This window comes from Perna viridis, chromosome 3 (genome assembly GCF_037379345.1).
Source record: "Perna viridis isolate PV_CMFRI_1.1 ecotype Kerala chromosome 3, ASM3737934v1, whole genome shotgun sequence".
Classification (NCBI taxonomy): domain Eukaryota; kingdom Metazoa; phylum Mollusca; class Bivalvia; order Mytilida; family Mytilidae; genus Perna; species Perna viridis.
In genome coordinates this window covers 5,260,780-5,279,666 of record NC_142447.1, presented here as the reverse complement: position 1 = coordinate 5,279,666, position 18,887 = coordinate 5,260,780, and the positions used below count along the sequence as shown (strand labels likewise).

At 33.0% G+C, this 18,887-nt stretch overlaps 1 protein-coding gene across 3 annotated transcripts; it reads left to right on the top strand.

Annotated features, from left to right (window-relative positions):
• The first annotated feature begins 48 nt into the window (after positions 1–48).
• Positions 49–17,520, top strand: LOC148620764 (trans-1,2-dihydrobenzene-1,2-diol dehydrogenase-like). 3 transcript variants are annotated; one of them, XM_088574566.1, is made up of 8 exons: positions 49–119; positions 3,242–3,358; positions 6,435–6,549; positions 7,133–7,296; positions 9,742–9,991; positions 10,997–11,124; positions 11,690–11,837; positions 15,355–17,520. In XM_088574566.1, exons 2-8 carry the CDS (start codon positions 3,251–3,253, stop codon positions 15,447–15,449), a joined length of 1,008 nt encoding a protein of 335 aa, XP_088430692.1. In that variant the 5' UTR covers positions 49–119; positions 3,242–3,250; the 3' UTR covers positions 15,450–17,520. The 3 variants fall into 3 exon arrangements, with proteins under 3 accessions (XP_088430692.1, XP_088430691.1, XP_088430693.1); XM_088574565.1 differs by having other exon boundaries at positions 81–169; XM_088574567.1 differs by having other exon boundaries at positions 98–151.
• The last annotated feature ends 1,367 nt before the right edge of the window (positions 17,521–18,887 follow it).

Below are 18,887 nucleotides of genomic sequence, written 5' to 3'. Positions count from 1 at the left end.
AAATAAATTATATTACTTTATCCTAAAAATCATTGAATCGTTATTATTGCCCTCGAAGACCTACGCGATTTAAAAATCACCCTTTTATTTTTACGAGACAGGTGCTTGCAGCTCGATAGGTTGTCTGCTAAAAACAACTGACAGATTTACTGTTACTACTTTTAATTAAGTACTTTTTCATCACATGCTGATATTATTTACGTCAAAATCTTATCCATATTGCTGAAATTAGTGTACCATTTGGCTGTCATGCTATTAATTAAGATTATTGGGCATTCAGTACACGCGTTCCATTGTATCTCAGTATGACAAGTCAAAGGTGTAAAGATATGGAACTCACATATTGTTTGTTACATTTTCAATATATTTTTCAACCATGATAGGGGACACGCATAAGCTGTCAGTGTCAGAGAATGAAGCATCAAGATTAAAGTAGTTTTGACAATTAATATTTACCTAAATCCCCTTTGCCGCTTTGGGATTCAGTTTCGGGGGGCTCTAGGCTAAAAACCACTAATTCCACTTCCCATAGGCTTCTATGCTAATTTCACAATATTCAATGGCTTCTCTGGACTTTACCTTAACTTTAACCTGCAGATGACTATATATCAGCATGATTCTACATATGTCAGCTCACAATCCTCAGAATGGCATGTGGGGTTAGCAGACTTGCAGTGCAGTACTGGTCACCGGAAGTGAAGGGTCTATAAATAGCATGGGAAATCCCAGTGTTTTCACAAGATAGGGGTATATTTAAAAATCATTATGGAGATTAGGCTTCACATCACAAGAAGCAAAATGCACCTATAAAATGTACAGAAATGTTTTTCCTTTCAGAAACTGTTTGAATTTTTTAAATAAGATGAGAACTTTTTTCACAGCACTATGAGGAACAGGGGTAATTTCTGCGTAGGACTATTTTTGCGTACGTTCCAAATGCTCATTGGTTGAATTGGTGGTCTGTAACCTAAAGAGTCACTTTTTGTCTTAGAAAAAATAAATAACTATACAGGTATCTTCCTACACACATACTGAATGCATTTGCAAAGTTTCAGTGAAATGTGACAAGCACTTTTTTAAATATTTAATTTTTAAATATAGGGTAACCAAGTTGTGCGAGCAAAAAAGTGAAAATATTCTACCATACTGAAATGCATTAAATATTTGCAAAGAACTTTTTCTGACTTTTCAAATAAAAAATATCAATCACAACTTGTTTTTTAACAATATTAATGAAGAAATAGTTTTAAAAGTAATCATTTTCTGAGAAATTGGTCTATTTTTAAAAATTTATTTCTGACATGCCTCCCCCTTTTTCTTGATCACATGTCAAAAATCCTAAATCTTTAAATTTTCACAAAAGGTGATATAGTTGGCTTTAAATTTGTAAATACAGTGTTTTCACATTAGAACATGACCAGTAAAGGGCACCTAAAGCAAAAAAAGTGCTCAATAATGGATTTTCCATGTTGCCATAGGGGAATGCTTATATTGCCTTAACCGCAGTAATGAAAGTGAGTTTTTCCTCATTTCTAACCTAATTTTTGCTCAAATCTACACAAAACTTGATTTCAAGTGCTTATTACTACCATATTTAGGTAAATATAGCCCTCAAAGTTTAATATTTGATATTTTTACTAAATTTTCTACACTTTTTACAAGATAGGACATAAAAATCAGCCAAAAAGACCAATTTTCCATAATTTGGACCTATAACTTAAAAAAATGCATATTTTGAAGGATTTTTGTAGTGTATTCCTCTCATGGCAAAGTTAACAAGATCTTCAAGTAGTTTAAAGCTATTTCAAGAAACTTTTCATTTTGCCATGGCTTCAGCTTAAGGCTAAAAACCACTAATTCCACTTCCCATAGGCTTCTATGCTAATTTCACAATATTCAATGGCTTCTCTGGACTTTACCTTAACTTTAACCTGCAGATGACTATATATCAGCATGATTCTACATATGTCAGCTCACAATCCTCAGAATGGCATGTGGGGTTAGCAGACTTGCAGTGCAGTACTGGTCACCGGAAGTGAAGGGTCTATAAATAGCATGGGAAATCCCAGTGTTTTCACAAGATAGGGGTATATTTAAAAATCATTATGGAGATTAGGCTTCACATCACAAGAAGCAAAATGCACCTATAAAATGTACAGAAATGTTTTTCCTTTCAGAAACTGTTTGAATTTTTTAAATAAGATGAGAACTTTTTTCACAGCACTATGAGGAACAGGGGTAATTTCTGCGTAGGACTATTTTTGCGTACGTTCCAAATGCTCATTGGTTGAATTGGTGGTCTGTAACCTCTAGACGGGTCTAGTGCCGTAGTGGGCGGCCAAAACATCCCAGGACACTGGATCCAAAAAGGGATTAAACATTTTCTGTGCTGACTTAATTAGTAGGCTAATTTTTATTTTGCTTGGTCACCACCCTGTGAGGCATTAATGTCAGATTAGCAAATGTTACACTTGTTTGGACTGCGATAAAAAAGTAGAATTTTTTTCTGTCAAGATTAATCATGCTCTTAATAGTGTTTTTATGATGTGGTTTCTTAGTCAATTTTAAGAAAAGTCAAAGGTGTAAAAAATGCATGCAAGTTCTACTAAAAACTATGGGAGAATATAAATTATATAAATGCAAAATTTACCATCACTTCTGTTCTGATTTTTTTTAGACAGCTAGACTGCTGGTTAGTATCCTTGCTATCAGAATTTTATTTATGGCTTAATTATGGCTGCATATTATGACATCAAATATACTATAGACTAGTTTGAATATTTCTTACCTTGCAACCTTTTTCATCATCATGATGTGCCATACAGAGCATTTGGAAATTTGTACAAATGGGGTAAAAATTAACAACTAAAATAAAGTCTTGGCAAAAATTAGTACATGCTTCATCTGCATAAGCATGCTTATGAGAATGAACCTGGAATAAAACTTGTTCTGCATGATTACAATAGGAGAAAAAATGTAGAAGTGTTGTACAGAGTACAGTGCCACTCAAATTAAGATTGTTTGCTGTGACTTCAAATGCAACCAATAAACAAGTAGCAATCCAAATAAAGAAAGAAGGCTTGCTGGGTCTAGAGGAAATCATTTATGTATTTTTTTTCCTGACTAGTTTAACAATACAGTGTTGTAACATCCAACAACATAGTATCTAAATTGGCTTAGAATATGTGTGTTGTCATGTTAGACAACTTCTTGCCTGATTAATTGATAAAGTTTGTTCCAGAACTGAACCATGGCTGATGAACCAGTCCTGCATTGGGGAATATGTGGAGCTGGCAAAATAAGTAGTGACTTCTGTGAAGCAATGTCTACCCTGAGCAAATTTGAAAGAAACCATGAGGTAGTCATATTGTAGTTAATGGCATTAGACCACAATTTTCACAATTTCTGGAATGTCATCAGTCCTTTCATCAAAGAAGGTTTAGGCTTTTTACTTTCCAAGAAGTTAATTTAAAATTGTACAAGATTGCTTAGGAATATAGCCATCAGTTTTTAGGTGAAGCAGTTGAACAAAATTCATAAGATTTTATGTTTTGAATGCTCCTTTTACATCCTGCTCACTACAGCTATGACATCTGAAGCTTAAGAAAGGTAGTTAATAATCCTATAGTCTGCCATAATCTGTGACATCCATGTTAACTTTCTAGAATCATTTTAATTGTTCCACACTTTGTAATACCATATTTTCCGGACTATAAGTCAATATTTTTTTTCAGCAAAATGTCAGTCTCAACTTATCGTCCACTTCAACTTATATTAAGACTTTTCAAGAAAAAATGTTCATCTACAATGCATTTCATTAGATTTGATTAGTTCACTTTCGATAGCTTTAATTCAAAATATTTGGTAAACTGCAATCAACAAAAGCTGTCACTCAAACAGTCAAAAAGGTGATTGAATTCGAATATTATCGATCATTGCGGCACAGTCATGAATGAATATGATGATGTTTATAGAAACTTTGAAACCGTTAAAATAAATAAACAAACATTAGAAGATACGCTAACGAAACTCTTTTTATCTGGAAAGACATTATCTAGTGTTCTGGAGTTATCGGTCCTTTAATATGCAAATCTTTACCCATTTACAGTATGTCGTAAAACATTACCGCTCGTAATTATGACCAATTCATCAAACAAATTTCCCACTTATTACACACATGGGTGCCCACGTTTGACATGTTTACAATTTCGTACACCTGATGATCTAAAGCTTCAGAGCCATTGACGCACCATTCAATAAAAATAATTGAACTTGCGAACAAAGTACACCTTAACAAAAACAAAATTATTAATTTAATTCAGAAATATTATACATGTACTTACCGATAGTAACATCACTGGAATAATATGCTGTTGAAAACGAACGGCTCAACTCGGATTTCCGCTGATCTACAATATAAATGCACACGTTTGACCCTAGACTTATCTGCCAAATTCGACTTATCTATGTTTTTTTCATTGATTTTGGTCAAAATTAGCCAATTCAACTTATACTCCACATCGACTTGTAGTCCAGAAAATACGGTACTTTGATGATTTAAAAAATTTGAAGTCTATTGTTTTCCAAGATCATAATAGATCGACCATCAGTGTCTCATAGTCAAATTAATTCCATAACATTCTTGTAAATGATTGAATGGCAATGGATCAAAGTTGGTAAAATTTTGTAGATACTTAGTCCTTTTGAAAATTTAGAAACCTTGTTGGTTTTTCAAGGTCAAAAGGTCAAATTTGTTCCCCCATACAATCCTTCAGCACAATTACAAGTCTACTTGTTTCAAAGAAATATGGTCATAATTAATGCATCATACAATATTACAAGATAACGTCAAATGGGCATTGTTTTTTCAAAGTCAAAGGTGGAACTTAACATCATGTGGTCAGGCAAGGTAATGGCTTGGATCAGAAGAGGCCATGCTGAAACTATTCAATTAAGATTAAAATTTTCTTTTTAAGTGTTCAGTGTTCATTCCAGAAAATTGCAAAAGGGGGTCAGTGGCCCCCTTGACAGCAAAACGGGATCGTTTTCAGAATAAAGGGGGCCAATATGGCAGTATGATAAGGGATCATTTTTAGATAATAGGAGAGATTTAACAAACAAATAAGTTAACCTCAGGTTTGTATACACTTTTTAATTTCATTTTAGGTGAGAGGTAACAGGTACATACACTCCAAATGAATAAAAAGAAATACTAGTATATGTTGGGTTTTTTTTTTTTATTAAAGCACTATGTTGACTCAAATTGTAATTCAACTTGATGTTGCAGTTCCACTTGAATCTTTCTGTTCTATCAGAATCGTATCCAACCCGTCCCAGGCCCACGGACAATGAACAGTTGCATCTTCACTCGAAATTCTCTAGGTGCGCCGGCCATGTCCATTTGTTTTCTTTCAGTTGGCTCAACTGAAATTTTCTAGGTCCTGTCAATTGATTAATTGATTGTTGGGGTTTAACGTCCGAGCACCAATATTTCAGCTATATTCAGACGATGAACATGAAATGATGATGAAATGAAAAATGGGATGGGACACAAGGTAATAGGGTCGTCAAATTTTGATTGTGACTAGAAAAAGGGAGGGATGGGTAAGGTCGGGCCTCCTGTGGCAGAGCGCAAAGGTTCCTACTCCTATCAAATACCACAGCAGGGTTCTTTAACGTGCAAGGAATGTGGCATTTTTCCCAACACATATTGTACCAATATGGTTTGCGGTCAGGTTTTCCGTATTATAGCATGACAACCCCAGCATGTAACATGCCAGGGGTACCCCATCCCAGTTGCTCTGTGGGCAGAGCGCCTAGCCCCCAGCTAGGTTCCTGAGCACTATTTAGTCGCCTTTTACGACAAGCTTAGCGCTGCTGCAGGCCTATTCTTTTTCAACACCTGGACCTGCAGGGGGCGGTCCCATCAATAGGATCAGGGGAAATGATCATGTCCCCTGCACGCAGCCTGCAGTTTCCCTTAATCGTTTTTGATCCATTGGCGCTTTTAGACGAATACACGTCTGGACATGGAACAGAAAAAAAATTAAGAAATTCATAGATCAACTTACGGAGTACTGTGCGCTGCTGGGCACATGCCACACTTTTTGTGCGCTATGCATAAAATATTTGCGCCATTGGCACAAGGACGCAGTCTAGAATGAACACTGATTGTTAGTGAATGGCATTAACATTACCAAATTTCTTTAAAATTGGCCTATTCTCAAAATCTTGAATATCCAAACGTCTGGCAAGGAATGCTAGTTAAGTTTTTTTTTATGTGACAGAACATTTTCATGTACATAAAACTATTTAAGAATTTTGCCAATCTGATAATAATAACTTAGAACTTCTTAAATGGAGCAAATAGATTTGGTTTTTAAAAAATACATGTAGAATCTACTTTTATATAGAATGTATTTCTGTGTTTACAGATAGTCGCAGTTGCTGCCAGGTCTAAAGAGTCAGCTGAAAAGTTTGCAAAGAAGTTTGGATTTATAAACAAATCATATGCTTCTTATGAAGAAATTGCTAAAGACCCTTTGATAGGTATATATAAATAAAATATGCTTTCATGAAAAGTATGATGTAAGAAAATAAGCAATACTAAATTTTACACAATAACATTGTATTTGCTATCAAGCCAGTTTGATGAAAATGGTAGACCTTTTGTTTTATTTTAAATTATTTTCATTACAATTTACTGGCTTATGGTATATGCTTTTCTAGAAAGAGAAAGCATGAAACCTCCATTTTTTTTATCTTATTGTGCTTAAGAAGAAAAAAACTGCAGTTAAAGTAAGCTGATGGCATCTCCATATCTGTTAATCCTCCTGCATTAGAGGAGACTTCCCCCCCCCAAAAGTTAGATTTATAAGTGGTTTTTGGTAAGAATTACTATAGTTTCTGTACAAAATACTAAAACAATTAGTTTTTACATCAAAAATGTGCTTCTAAGTGTCAGTGGAGGAGAATGTTCCAAAGATTAATAGGTATGCGCCATTCCAAAGCATTAAAATTATTCTTTCCACAGAAAGTGTGCATTCTTTGGAAGTTACATTCTACGTATTAAAACTTTGTTCCAACTTACAGATGAAGTTATGAAGGAAATTTCTGTAATTTTGTATTGTAGAGATTGTTTACATTGGTGTTATTCACACAGAACATGTCAGACTGAGTATGTTGATGTTAGAGGCAGGAAAACATGTAGTATGTGAAAAACCATTAGCTGCAACCTGGGAGGAGTGTAAGAAGGTCTTGGATTTTGCTAGAGAGAAGAAGTTACTTTTTATTGAGGTAATAGCAGAATATATTTGGCAATATCTGTGGATTTAGATACATCTTGACTGGGAATTGAATAAAGATTAATAGCCATTGTAATTAAGCAGCACTCCACATACGAATCATGCAAAATGTGATTCATGGTTGGAAAGTCTACATATTTTTATTTTTGATATTTTGTTTAAAATGTCATGGTAAACAGAAAGTAACATGTGGCTTTTCATATAACCCTTGTTCATAGGAGATAAAAAATATATATAATGGACTGTAGAATTCAAAATTAAGGGAGATAACTCTGTAAATGACACTAAATACAATAGAGACTATTGGACTTTCCATGTTGATTATCTCATAAGAGCAGACAGATTGGAATGAATAGTTATTCATTCAGCATATAGACTTATAAAGAAACTTAATAACAAAAATAAAAAAAATGTAGTCTTTTATTATAGGTTTATCACATTATACAGAATTTGCATGATTCTTACATAGACTGCTACTTAAACATACATAACCTTGATTTTGCAATTTTCAGTTTTTTTAGGTTTTTTTTTAATGAAAATGTGATTTGGTTTGAATAGGATCCACTATTTACTTAGACAGTGGAATGTTTTCTTATCCTGAACTACAGTGAATCAAACAAATAACAATTTCTTCTACATTTCTTGATAACAGTGAAGTAAACTAAAGTAAAGTTTATTTTACTTTTTTTGATTACGGTGAATCAAACTAATTACATGTCCTTTTTTTAGCTCACCTGGCCATAGGTCAAGTGACGTACTGCCATCACTAGGCATCCATGTTTGTCGTCGTTGTAGTCTGTCGTTGTCTTTAACAATTATACAAAACTCTTCCCCTCTGAAAGTACTTGGCCAACTAGAACCAAACTTGGTATGAATGTTCCTTGGAGTGTCCCCCATAGAACTGTTGTGGGGATTTTTGTTTGGTTGAAAAACATGGCCACTGTTACTAAAACAGAACATAGGGGTCAGACAGTATATTTTTTCCACATATATTTCCAAATTTTACATGTAAGAATATACTAGGCTTTAATTGAAAATAAGTTTGTTTGCCGTTCAAAGACCAACCTGATTTGATGGGCCCAATCAAAATTATTTTATTGCCAAATTTCTAGCCTTATTTTTAGCTCACCTGGCCAAAGGCCATGTGAGCTATTGCTATCACTGCGTGCCATCGTCATCGTCGTCCATCTTCGTCGTTAACAATTATACAAAACTCATCTCCTCTGAACCAAACTTGTTATGAATGTTTCTTGGGGTGTCCTGCATAGAACTGATGTGGGGTTATTTGATTCGTCGAAAAACATGGCCACCTGTACTAAAAATAGAACATAGGGGTCAGACAGTAGTTTTTCACATATATCTTGTAAACCGTTAGGTTTAGCTAAATTCTGACATGAGTAAAACTTGTCAGCATGATGAGATCTATCTCTTGTCGAATTTTGGTTTTAATCTGTTAAGCCATGTTGGAGTTATTGCTCTTTTTCAACAATTTTTGCTATTTTTAATGTTATTACTTTAAAAAATCTTCTCCTCTGACACTAGTTGACCAATTGAAACCAAACTTGGTATGAATGTTTCTTGGTATCCTGCATAGAACTGATGTGGGGATTTTTGATCCATCTAAAAGCATGGCCGCCATTACTCAAAATAGAACATAGGGGTCAGACAATAATTTTTCGCATATATCTCCAAAACGGTTAGGTTTACCCAAATACTTTCAATAGCTGAAATGATCCTTATTTTTAGGACTACAAAAGTCTTCAGGCATAAAATTTGTCAGATGCCTTATTGTCCTTGACAGGGGAAAATGACAGGTTTTTTTTTTACAGTTTTCTGTCAATGTCTTGAAAACTATGATAGATTTAGACTTTCGTTTACTGAAATGATCCTTATGATAAGTCCTATCAAAGTTTTCTTGAGTCAAAATTGTTCGACAATTTCTTGTTTAATTTATTGCCCTTGAAAGGCAAAATTCAACAAGGTGAGCGATTCAGGCTCCTGGGAGCCTCTTGTTTTAGTTTTCAGTCAATATCTTGAAAGCGATGATAGATTAAAAGAAACTTTGAATTGTTGAAATGATCCTTATGATAAGTCCTACCAAAGACTTCTTAAGTCAAAATTGTTGGACAACTTCTTGTTATATTTATTGCCTTTGAAATGCAAAATTCAACCAGATGAGCAATTCAGGCTCCTGTGGGGTTCTAGTTTACTTTTCTTGTTATATTTACCACCTTGTGTTTCACAGAGTAACTACAAACAATTTATTTCCCATCATGACATATTGTGAAATAGAGATTATCAGTAGCCTTTGGTAAATGTTCTTCTGTGTCTCTATCTTTTTTCTTAGTTTTCTGTTGGCTTAGAATTCAAAATTCAAGATTCAGGCATCTCATGTTTTTAAGCATAGTTGTTAAGTGCCTTGTTGTCCATTACTCAGGCTGTGTGGAGTAGATTTTTCCCAGTGTATGAAGCCATAAAGAATGAGGTAGAATCTGGTAACCTTGGAGAGGTAAACATGGTTACAGCTCAGTTCTGCGTTCCTACCATGTCCGTTGAAAGGGTATTCCGGAAAGATTTAATGGGAGGCTGTCTCTTAGACATTGGTATCTACTGTGTGCAATTTGTCACACATGTTTATCGTGAACTTCCACAGAAAATAATTGCTACAGGAAGTCTTAATGAAGAGGGTAAGTTTTAGTTGACGTAAATTATTATACAAGGGAGGCCTAAGGACCAGGGTTCAGTTTCATAAGAAATATCAAAATTTAGATTTTCTTCTAATGACTCAATTTTTAGATTACTTAGGTAGTTTTTATTGAGATTGAGATATACCCAGTCCTAATGTGATGTTAGTGTCAAATATTTATAATAGATCTTATTCTATTTATTAGTGATTAAAATTGGTGTAACATTTCCTGATTGGCTGTTCATTTTTTCCCTGACCCCCACCTGTAGCCCTCGGGGCATTAAATTTGACTGTTGACTAATATGAAATGATCCTACTGGTTAGGTCTATAAAAATGTCCGCTCCATTTGAACAAAGTTGTATAACAATGCCATAAAGTGTTACTGGCTTCGAAAGATTAAAAAATATCTTTAAATTGCTGTTTTTATCTCAATACATCTTGGAAATGTCAATGAATATAAAGAGAAACAATTAGCTAATGTAGAACTGAGCAGGAGTGACATGAGATGAGAAAGGTCAACATAAAGGATTAGATTTTTTTTCCTTTTTGATCAGTTATATAGCCATTAGATTTTTGATTTACCATGTAAACAGTTAAGGCCTTCTGGGGCCTCAAGATTAAGATACTGTTGATTTAAAGGGTGTTGTAAAATTGTTATTTTAAATCTGTAAATGAAAATATATGCCATTGTGGTTGTGTAATGATGTTATAACATTTCGTTTTTTTTGTATTTTCCATTTAAACAATGTATTTCTAACACACCCATACTTTGTGATATTGCACGCTTGCCATTTTGATTACAGGTGATATTTTTATGGCTGAAGTCAGCTGTTTACATTCACAATGAAAGGATAAAAGTGTTTATTTGAGTGAATATGAAATGGTTAAATATATATAGGTATTTGTCTAAATTTACATACTTTTAAAAAGGAGCATCCAAAAAACAAATACATTCAAAAAGTGATGATACATATCATACATACATTGTATATTATTATTTTAAAGGTGTTGATGAAGATGGTTGTGTAATTATGTTATTTAGTGGTAATAGGAAAGCTAATATAACTTACAGTGGGAAAACAAAAGGTGACTATAACTGTGCTACTGTCATGGGAACTGAAGGAAAAATCCACGTAAGTTGTTTATATAAGGCTAACTAATGGCTTAGGCCATTGTCTGTTTTGAATGTGCCTCATTCCCAATATTTATCATCATATCTTTTAAATTAAGAAATAGACACTTCACCTTATTATTTGTTCTGCTTGTGAACAATGTATAGAGGACCCTCATCACAGTTAAGGGGCAGTAAAACAATCTTTAAAAAAAGTACCTCACTTTATCTGATTTTGGTTTTTATCAAATGGCCTGAGAATCCAGAACTTCACGTCGAGTGGATTAAGACAAGATGAATTTATTGTAATTCATGAATCAATTAACAGCAATCAACATGAGATCTACTAATTTTGCATTGGTTGTTGTTCCAACTGTAGAAATAGGTTCTCCTCTAATCTCCTCTACATTGTAGTTCCATTATAACTCTATTGAAAAGATTTGCAATTTTGAGTTAACTTAGTGTACCAATCTTTCATAGGTAATTTTCAGAGATGCATGTTCTTAAGCTCAATTTTAAGTTTTAATAGTTAGATCTCCAAAAATTAAATCCTTTCACCTTTGTGATTTCATTTCATTTCTTCTCAGGTAGAAGACTGTTTCTGGTGTCCCAAAAGTGTAAAATTGTTATCTGGTGTATTGGAAAATAAACTACCAGACGGAGATTTCAACTTTGCCAATAGCTCAGGATTACGTTATGAGGCTGCCCACGCTCATGATTTGATTAAAAAAAGTGGTTGGTATTTTTTCTATTGTTAGACAATATCAATTTTATTAATACCTTACTGAGGGGAGGGGGCTTGGATTTTTTTATTTGAAGTATTATTATTGTAAATTATAGCAAAAAAATTTTACGTGGCCATTGATAGAAAAATGATAAGATTCAATATTTCCCCCCGTTACGTAACAATGTAGATTTTCAAAATTTAAGTCAGGTTTAAAAAATACATGTATTTAGTGAATTGAATCAACATTAGTAATAGCCCCCTAAAGAAAAAAATGTTCTGTGCCTTTAAGTGTTATTATTCAAAGAGTTAATATTTTGGTGTGAACTGTAAACAATTTGATATAAAAAAATATATATACATACAGTGTAAACTGTGTAAAAACTGAACCCTGAGAAAACTGAAGCACTCTTAACCGAAATAATTACAGAGTCCTGTGGAATTTCCTATTAAAACCGTAGTAATTTTACCAGATTAAACTGAATCCCTTCAATTTCAAATTTGGAACACTTTCTGTATCCCTTCCCTTAATTAATAAAATTTCTTATCTGTATAAATCGACCTCTGCCAATCAAAAAAAAACTAATTATTTTGCTAATTGATCCTTGCCATCTCAAGACAAGACAAGACAATTTTATTGATAACCTCAGACACAATAGGTGTACAAGAGTACACTATCATATCATACAAATCACACAACAATACATACAGTAATTACAAAATATAAAAAATAATCCACAACACAGTGTCCTTTTCATGCTTACACAAAAAGAATTAATGGAATTCATTTCTGATTCCCTGCCAACAAAGATGACATATTCTTTGACATTTTGGTATCTTAGACCATCTACATGTTTCAAACGGTATTTTTAAGGAGGTAAGGTAAGGGACATAACTCTTGAAATCAGTGATATGTTTGTATTATATACAATTTCACCAAAGTGTTTCTCTGAAATAGAATGGAATCGGTCCAAGTTACTTTGATGCTTACAAGAGATTGATGTAAAATGGTGAATACAAATGTTCCAATGATTTGTAAGAGTTGTTCTCCCTTACCCTAGATCTACTTCCTTAAATTAGAGCATCTCAGTTTGGTGATTTTGGTGCATTTCACCTACTTTAAATTTTAACAAGTATGATTCTAACTTAAATTCTTTTTCAATTCAAAATAAAATTCGCCTCTTGAAGAGTTATGAGCATTTGAGAATCATGGTTGAATGAATTAATCTTTTAACTGTCGTTCAACAAGGTTTTTCAGTACATTTCTATCCATAGATTTTTTATCCAAATAAAAATAAGTCCTAAACTCGTTTAGGACGGACTTAGCAAATGATGTCCACTTTAAATTCTTCGGATTTCTGAGATGCAGAGCAAACATTACCTTATACATGATAGATGATAATTTTTTATTGTCAGTCAGTAAACTATTTCAATATAAAATAAGTCTGCTTTTAATTATTATTTCTCTGGAGCCAAATTATAACATGGGCCAATTGATCACTCACTTGTAATTAATGAACAGCCAACAGGTAAGTACCATGTGGGTGATTGAATTAATTACAACATTAATTTAAAAAATCTTTTGTACAACTGATTTTAGTTATCTAAATTGTCTTGAGTTATTGCCCTTTTTCCACATTTTTTTTTTTTTTTTTGCTATTTTTAATGTTATTTCTTTCAAAAATCTTCTCCTCTGACATTACTTGATTAATTGGAACAAACTTGGTATGATGTCTTGGGGTATCCTGCATAGAATTGATGTGGGGATTTTTTATCCATTGAAAAACATGGCTGCCATTACTAAAGATAAAAATATAGGGGTCAGACAGTAGTTTTTCGAATATACCTCCGAAAAGGTTAGGTTAAGCCAAATTCTGGGTAATAGTGTTCAGCATGATAAGATCTATCCATGGTCAAATTTTTGTTTTAATCCATTCAGCCATGTTAGAGGTATTTCCCTTTTTCGAAGTTTTTTTAAAACTTTTTTAATGTTATTTGTTTCAAACATTTTCTCCTCTTGACACAACTTGACCAATTGGAACCAGACTTGGTATGAATGTTCCTTGGGGTATCCTGCATAGAACTTTAGTGGAGATATTTGATTTGTCGAAAAACATGACCGCTGGTACTAAAAAATAGAACATAGGGGTCAGACAGTAGTTGTTCACATATATCTCCAAAATGGTTAGGTTTAGCCAAATTCTTTTAATTGCTGAAATGATCCTTGTTATAATGCATACAAAAGTCTCCAGGGATAAAAGATGTCAAACCACTCCTTGTAAGAGTTATTGCCATGGAAAGATGAAAATGATGGTGTTTTTTTTTTTTACAGTTTTCAGCCAATATCTTGAAAAGTATGATAGATAGAAGAATCTTTCAATTAGTGATATGATCTTCATGATAAGTCCTACCAAAGTCTTCTTGAGTCAAAATTGTTGGATAACTTCTTGTTAAATTTATTGCCCTTGAAATGCAGTTCAACCAGGTGAGCAATTCAGGCTCCTGGGAGCCTCTTGTTTTTTCAATCTCTTGACATGTGTGGTTGATTGACTATGCATGCAAAGTTCAGTTTTATCTCTCTGCCTTACAATATAGTTAAAATAACATTTCAATCTTTTTATTTCTCCTTATATGTCTTATCTGTCATGTATTGCCAATTCAGTTTACAATCATAATAAAGTCGCTTGACTATCTGTTTACCACTCTACCTGTCCACCATAATATTATATTAATCGGCAAACCAGTTTTGGTAACAATTTGTCAATAAAATCTTCAGAAATAACATCTTAATAACAGTTTAAATTTGTCATAACATTATAGACTAAACACACAAATCTTGGCCTATTTGCAGTATAAAATTACTGCCAAATTACCACTTTGAGACCTTAAAGAAAAACGACACTGTCAGGTTGTAAATGACACTGTGAAAACCTAACACCTGTCTAAACTGAACAAGTCCCCTTGCTTTTCCTTTTGGACAGGTTTCACTGTAGTAAGGTTACATCCCTTCTTTCTGTTCTACCAGCTTCCCTTTCATTAGACCCAGTCAAACTCTTCATTGTATTTGGACCTGACTTAGTACATACTTTTTACCTGAGACTTCGGGAATACTGAAACATCTGAGATTTTCAAGGGTCATAGGTACAAAAAAATATTAAGGTCAGAGAGTCACAAATTTTCATTCCATAACATTCTTGTCTGCATCCTTGATTTGAATTAGGCTTTACCTTGATACATACCAGTAGTTTTGAAAATCTAGTATTGTATTGATTCAATTAAAAAGGTCAGGGATCAGGATAAAAGAGCTTAGGCCTTTGCCTTGTATTCTTCTTATCAAAAGACATGTTAACATTTGTACCATTTTGCTCACACACAGTATATAAGTTTGAAAACATTAGATTGACTCTATATTATACTACAAGAAAATAATAATAAAATGAAATTTGCATAATCTGTGGTGTAAAAAGAGTCATAGGTAGTCACATGAACTAAATATTTGGCTATACAGTACTTTTTACATTATTTTAGGTACATTTGAGAGTCCAGTATATGGGTATAAAGAAGTTGAATTGGTTCACAAAATCATGGATGAAATTCAGAAACAGATTGGACTTAAGTACTAAATCTGTCTAGGAATCAGTTTACACATGTACTTAGAACAGACAAAATAATGCAGTTCAAAATTGACTTTTTATACTTTGGGTTTTCAAAGTTCGTCATCGCAGCTCCTCTGAAACTATTAAACCTATTTTACGAAAAATCCTCCTTATTACCTTGTCAGTTTAAATTCTCTGGAACTACTGAACTGATTAGCACAACTTCTCTGCAGCCTCTCAACAAAATTTTATGAAGCTGTTCAGTGGATGTGATGGATACTGCAAGTGGATCCAGTTTGTGGGACAGGGGTAGACATATAATTTTGCCGACAAAAATAAACTTTAATTTGTAAACTATTTGATATGCTTTAATGAGTTATTTTATTCTTGAGAAAATATTACTTAATTTCGGGCATTTCAAAAGGGGTTGACAATTTCGTAAATTTTTAAGTAGAGTTCAAAGTTATACTGCTTAGGTCATTCAAAGTTACATGTTACTTGTTCTGAAGCCATCTTTTTAAACAAAAACCATGAAGGATTTTTTAGTGCCATCAAATAGTGATGGGAGTTGCTTTTTACATTGTTATAGCCAAAAAATGATGGTGTAGCTTTTTGTTTAATTATTTTTATATCATTAATTTTTGTAATATTTATGAGTGTAAGGAGGGGCTGATATTTTTTTTATAGTACTAGTACTATACAATAAGCATTTTATTTGCGGAAACATTTTTTACTTAATTTTCAGAATGCCCTTAAATGAAAAGTGTAATACATTGTTAGCTTACCTGGCCAAAGGCCATGTGAGCTAGTGCCATCACTCGTCTTCAGTCGTATGTCAATTTTTCCAAACTCTTCTCTGATCAGTTAAAAAACATGGCCATCGTTACTAAAATAGGATATAGGTGTCCAACAGAAATTTTCGTATATAAATGGTAAAAGTGTTCAGCATGATGAGATCTATCAGTGGTTATATTTTCATTTTAATCTGTTCAACCATGTTGCAGTTATTGCCCTTATTCAACATTTTTTCCATATTTTTCATGTTATTCTTTAAAAAATCTTTTCTTTTTTTACTACTAGACCAATCAGAACCAGACTTGGTATGAATGTTTCTTATGGCATATATCACCAAAACCGTTAAGTTTAACCAAATTGTATTAATTGCTAAAATGATCTACATTATAAGGCTAAGAAAAATCGGCATTGGGTCAAAGTTGTCAGATGACTTCTTGTTAAGAGTTATATTAAGGTGAAAAATGTTTTTTATACAGTTTTCAGCCAGTATCTTGAAATTTATGATAGAAACAAACTTTCAATTACTGAAATGATCCTTATGATAATGCATACACAAATGTGTGGAGATCTAAGTTGTTGCATGACTTCTTTTTAGAATGATTGCCATTGAAAGATGAAAAATGATATTTTTAGCAGTTTTCAGCCAATATCTTGAAAAGTATATAATAGATAGAAACTTTAAATTGATGATATGACCTTTATAATAAGTCCTACAAAGCCTTCTTTGAGGCAAAATTGAAGTTATTTTAGAGTGGAAATTGTCATACAACTCCTTGTTTAAGTTATTGCCCTTGAAAGGCAAAATTTTAACCAGATGAGTGATTCAGGCTCCTGGGAGTCTCTTGTTTTATATTATAGATTTTAATTGAAAACAGATAATACCAAATTACTGGAAAATAAATGTTTTATTATTGCAAAAAATTTTTACATTGGTCATTTTGTTCAACTTAGGACTATCCCAGAAATAAATTGGGGGGATTGGGGCTGGAAAGGCACTTATTATTTGACCTTATCATACATACAATTTTAATTGATTATTTTCTTTCATTTTTAAGGCTTAAGAAAAACCAACCTCCATCAAATTTTAAGAGGTGTCTACTGATCCCCCAACAAGTTCCGAAATAGCTTTTACTGTTTCTTCATATACTTACAAATCAATCTTGTGTGATAATTAAGCATTAATTTGTATATTGATTAAATGACATTGCATGCTGCTATATTTTTATTGCTAGTATTTTACATGTAATTTATATTTTGTGGTTTATAATGTTTACAATAGTTGAATAAATTGTTAAGAATATAACTTTTTTATTGTTTTTTTTTCACCTCTTCGAAAAGAAACCGTATACCGTAGCAGTGAAGTGGAATATAAAAACTATTCTTGGCAAGAACAATGTAGTTATGATTGTTATCTATCGATTTTAGTGGTTTATTTTAATTATAAAGTTAAGGATATAATGTAACATTTGGAAATAAGTATTGAACAAAACCTGTTATATCTCTGGTATCAGCTTTGAAGTTTTTGATCTTTTGTTCTTTCATGATTACATTAAACAGTGTGGTGGTTTCTGGGTTTTCACCTTCATATTTGTTACACTGACTTTCCTTTTTGACAATTCCTTTTGACTGTTCATGGTTTAACCCACCATTTCCACACGAAGTGGCGAGGAATTTTGTGATACCCTCCAAAAAGTTGTGTATCCATCTATCCCCTGACAGTTTCCAGATAATCTATTAAGTGAAAAGTTGTTTGTCCTTCTATCCCCTGACAGTTTCCAGATAATCCATTAAGTGAAAAGTTGTGTGTCCTTCTATCCCCTGACAGTTTCCAGATAATCGATTTACAATTTTTCACAGTTGTTTAATTCCATAAAAAAATAAGTTCAATTTTCAACAATATCTCAGAAGTTATCAGGTTAAGCCTTTTTTGAACATTTTGCCATCCCCCTTTTTTCACCATTATGTGACAAGGAAATATTTAATTTTCCATCAATGCCCTTTTTATTTTTACTATAGAAGAATTGATTATGGGTTTTAATGATCTTTCATGATTTGGTTTCGTTCAGTTGTATACTGTCAACTGAATTAGTCTTGTATTCTGTTTTTTTTCCTCCTTGGTCACCAACAGTCCAGTCCATCCATCAGGCTGTCATGCCTAAGGGGTACCTATTTTGTGTAAAACGCATCTCGAAAAGTATTGGATAAATATCATTATACCTCCGCAAACAAAGTTTGGGGGAATATAGGAATCACCCTGACTGTCTGTATGTCTGTCCGTCCGTCTGTTTTCATTTCACTGTAAGCTAAACTCCTCCTAAACCACCCAAAGTAAATTTATGTCATTTTTGGGAAGGTTGGTATTATATGTAGATGTGCATGAAGGAATATAACTCAAAAGGGATACAATCCAACTTAAGGGTTTTACATGTTAAAACCTCATAAGTGCAATCTCATCCCAAACTGGTCTGAAAATTTTGATGGAATTTTATGGGAAGGTTGGTATATATATATCATATGCAGATGTGCATGAAGGAGGTATAATCACTGTAGGAGGACTTCCAAGGGAGATAATCCAAATTAAGGGTTTTACATGTAAAAACCATGTAAGTGCAACTCCTTCTAAACTGCTTCAAGGATTTTGTTGACATTTTGTAGAAAGTTGGGTATTAT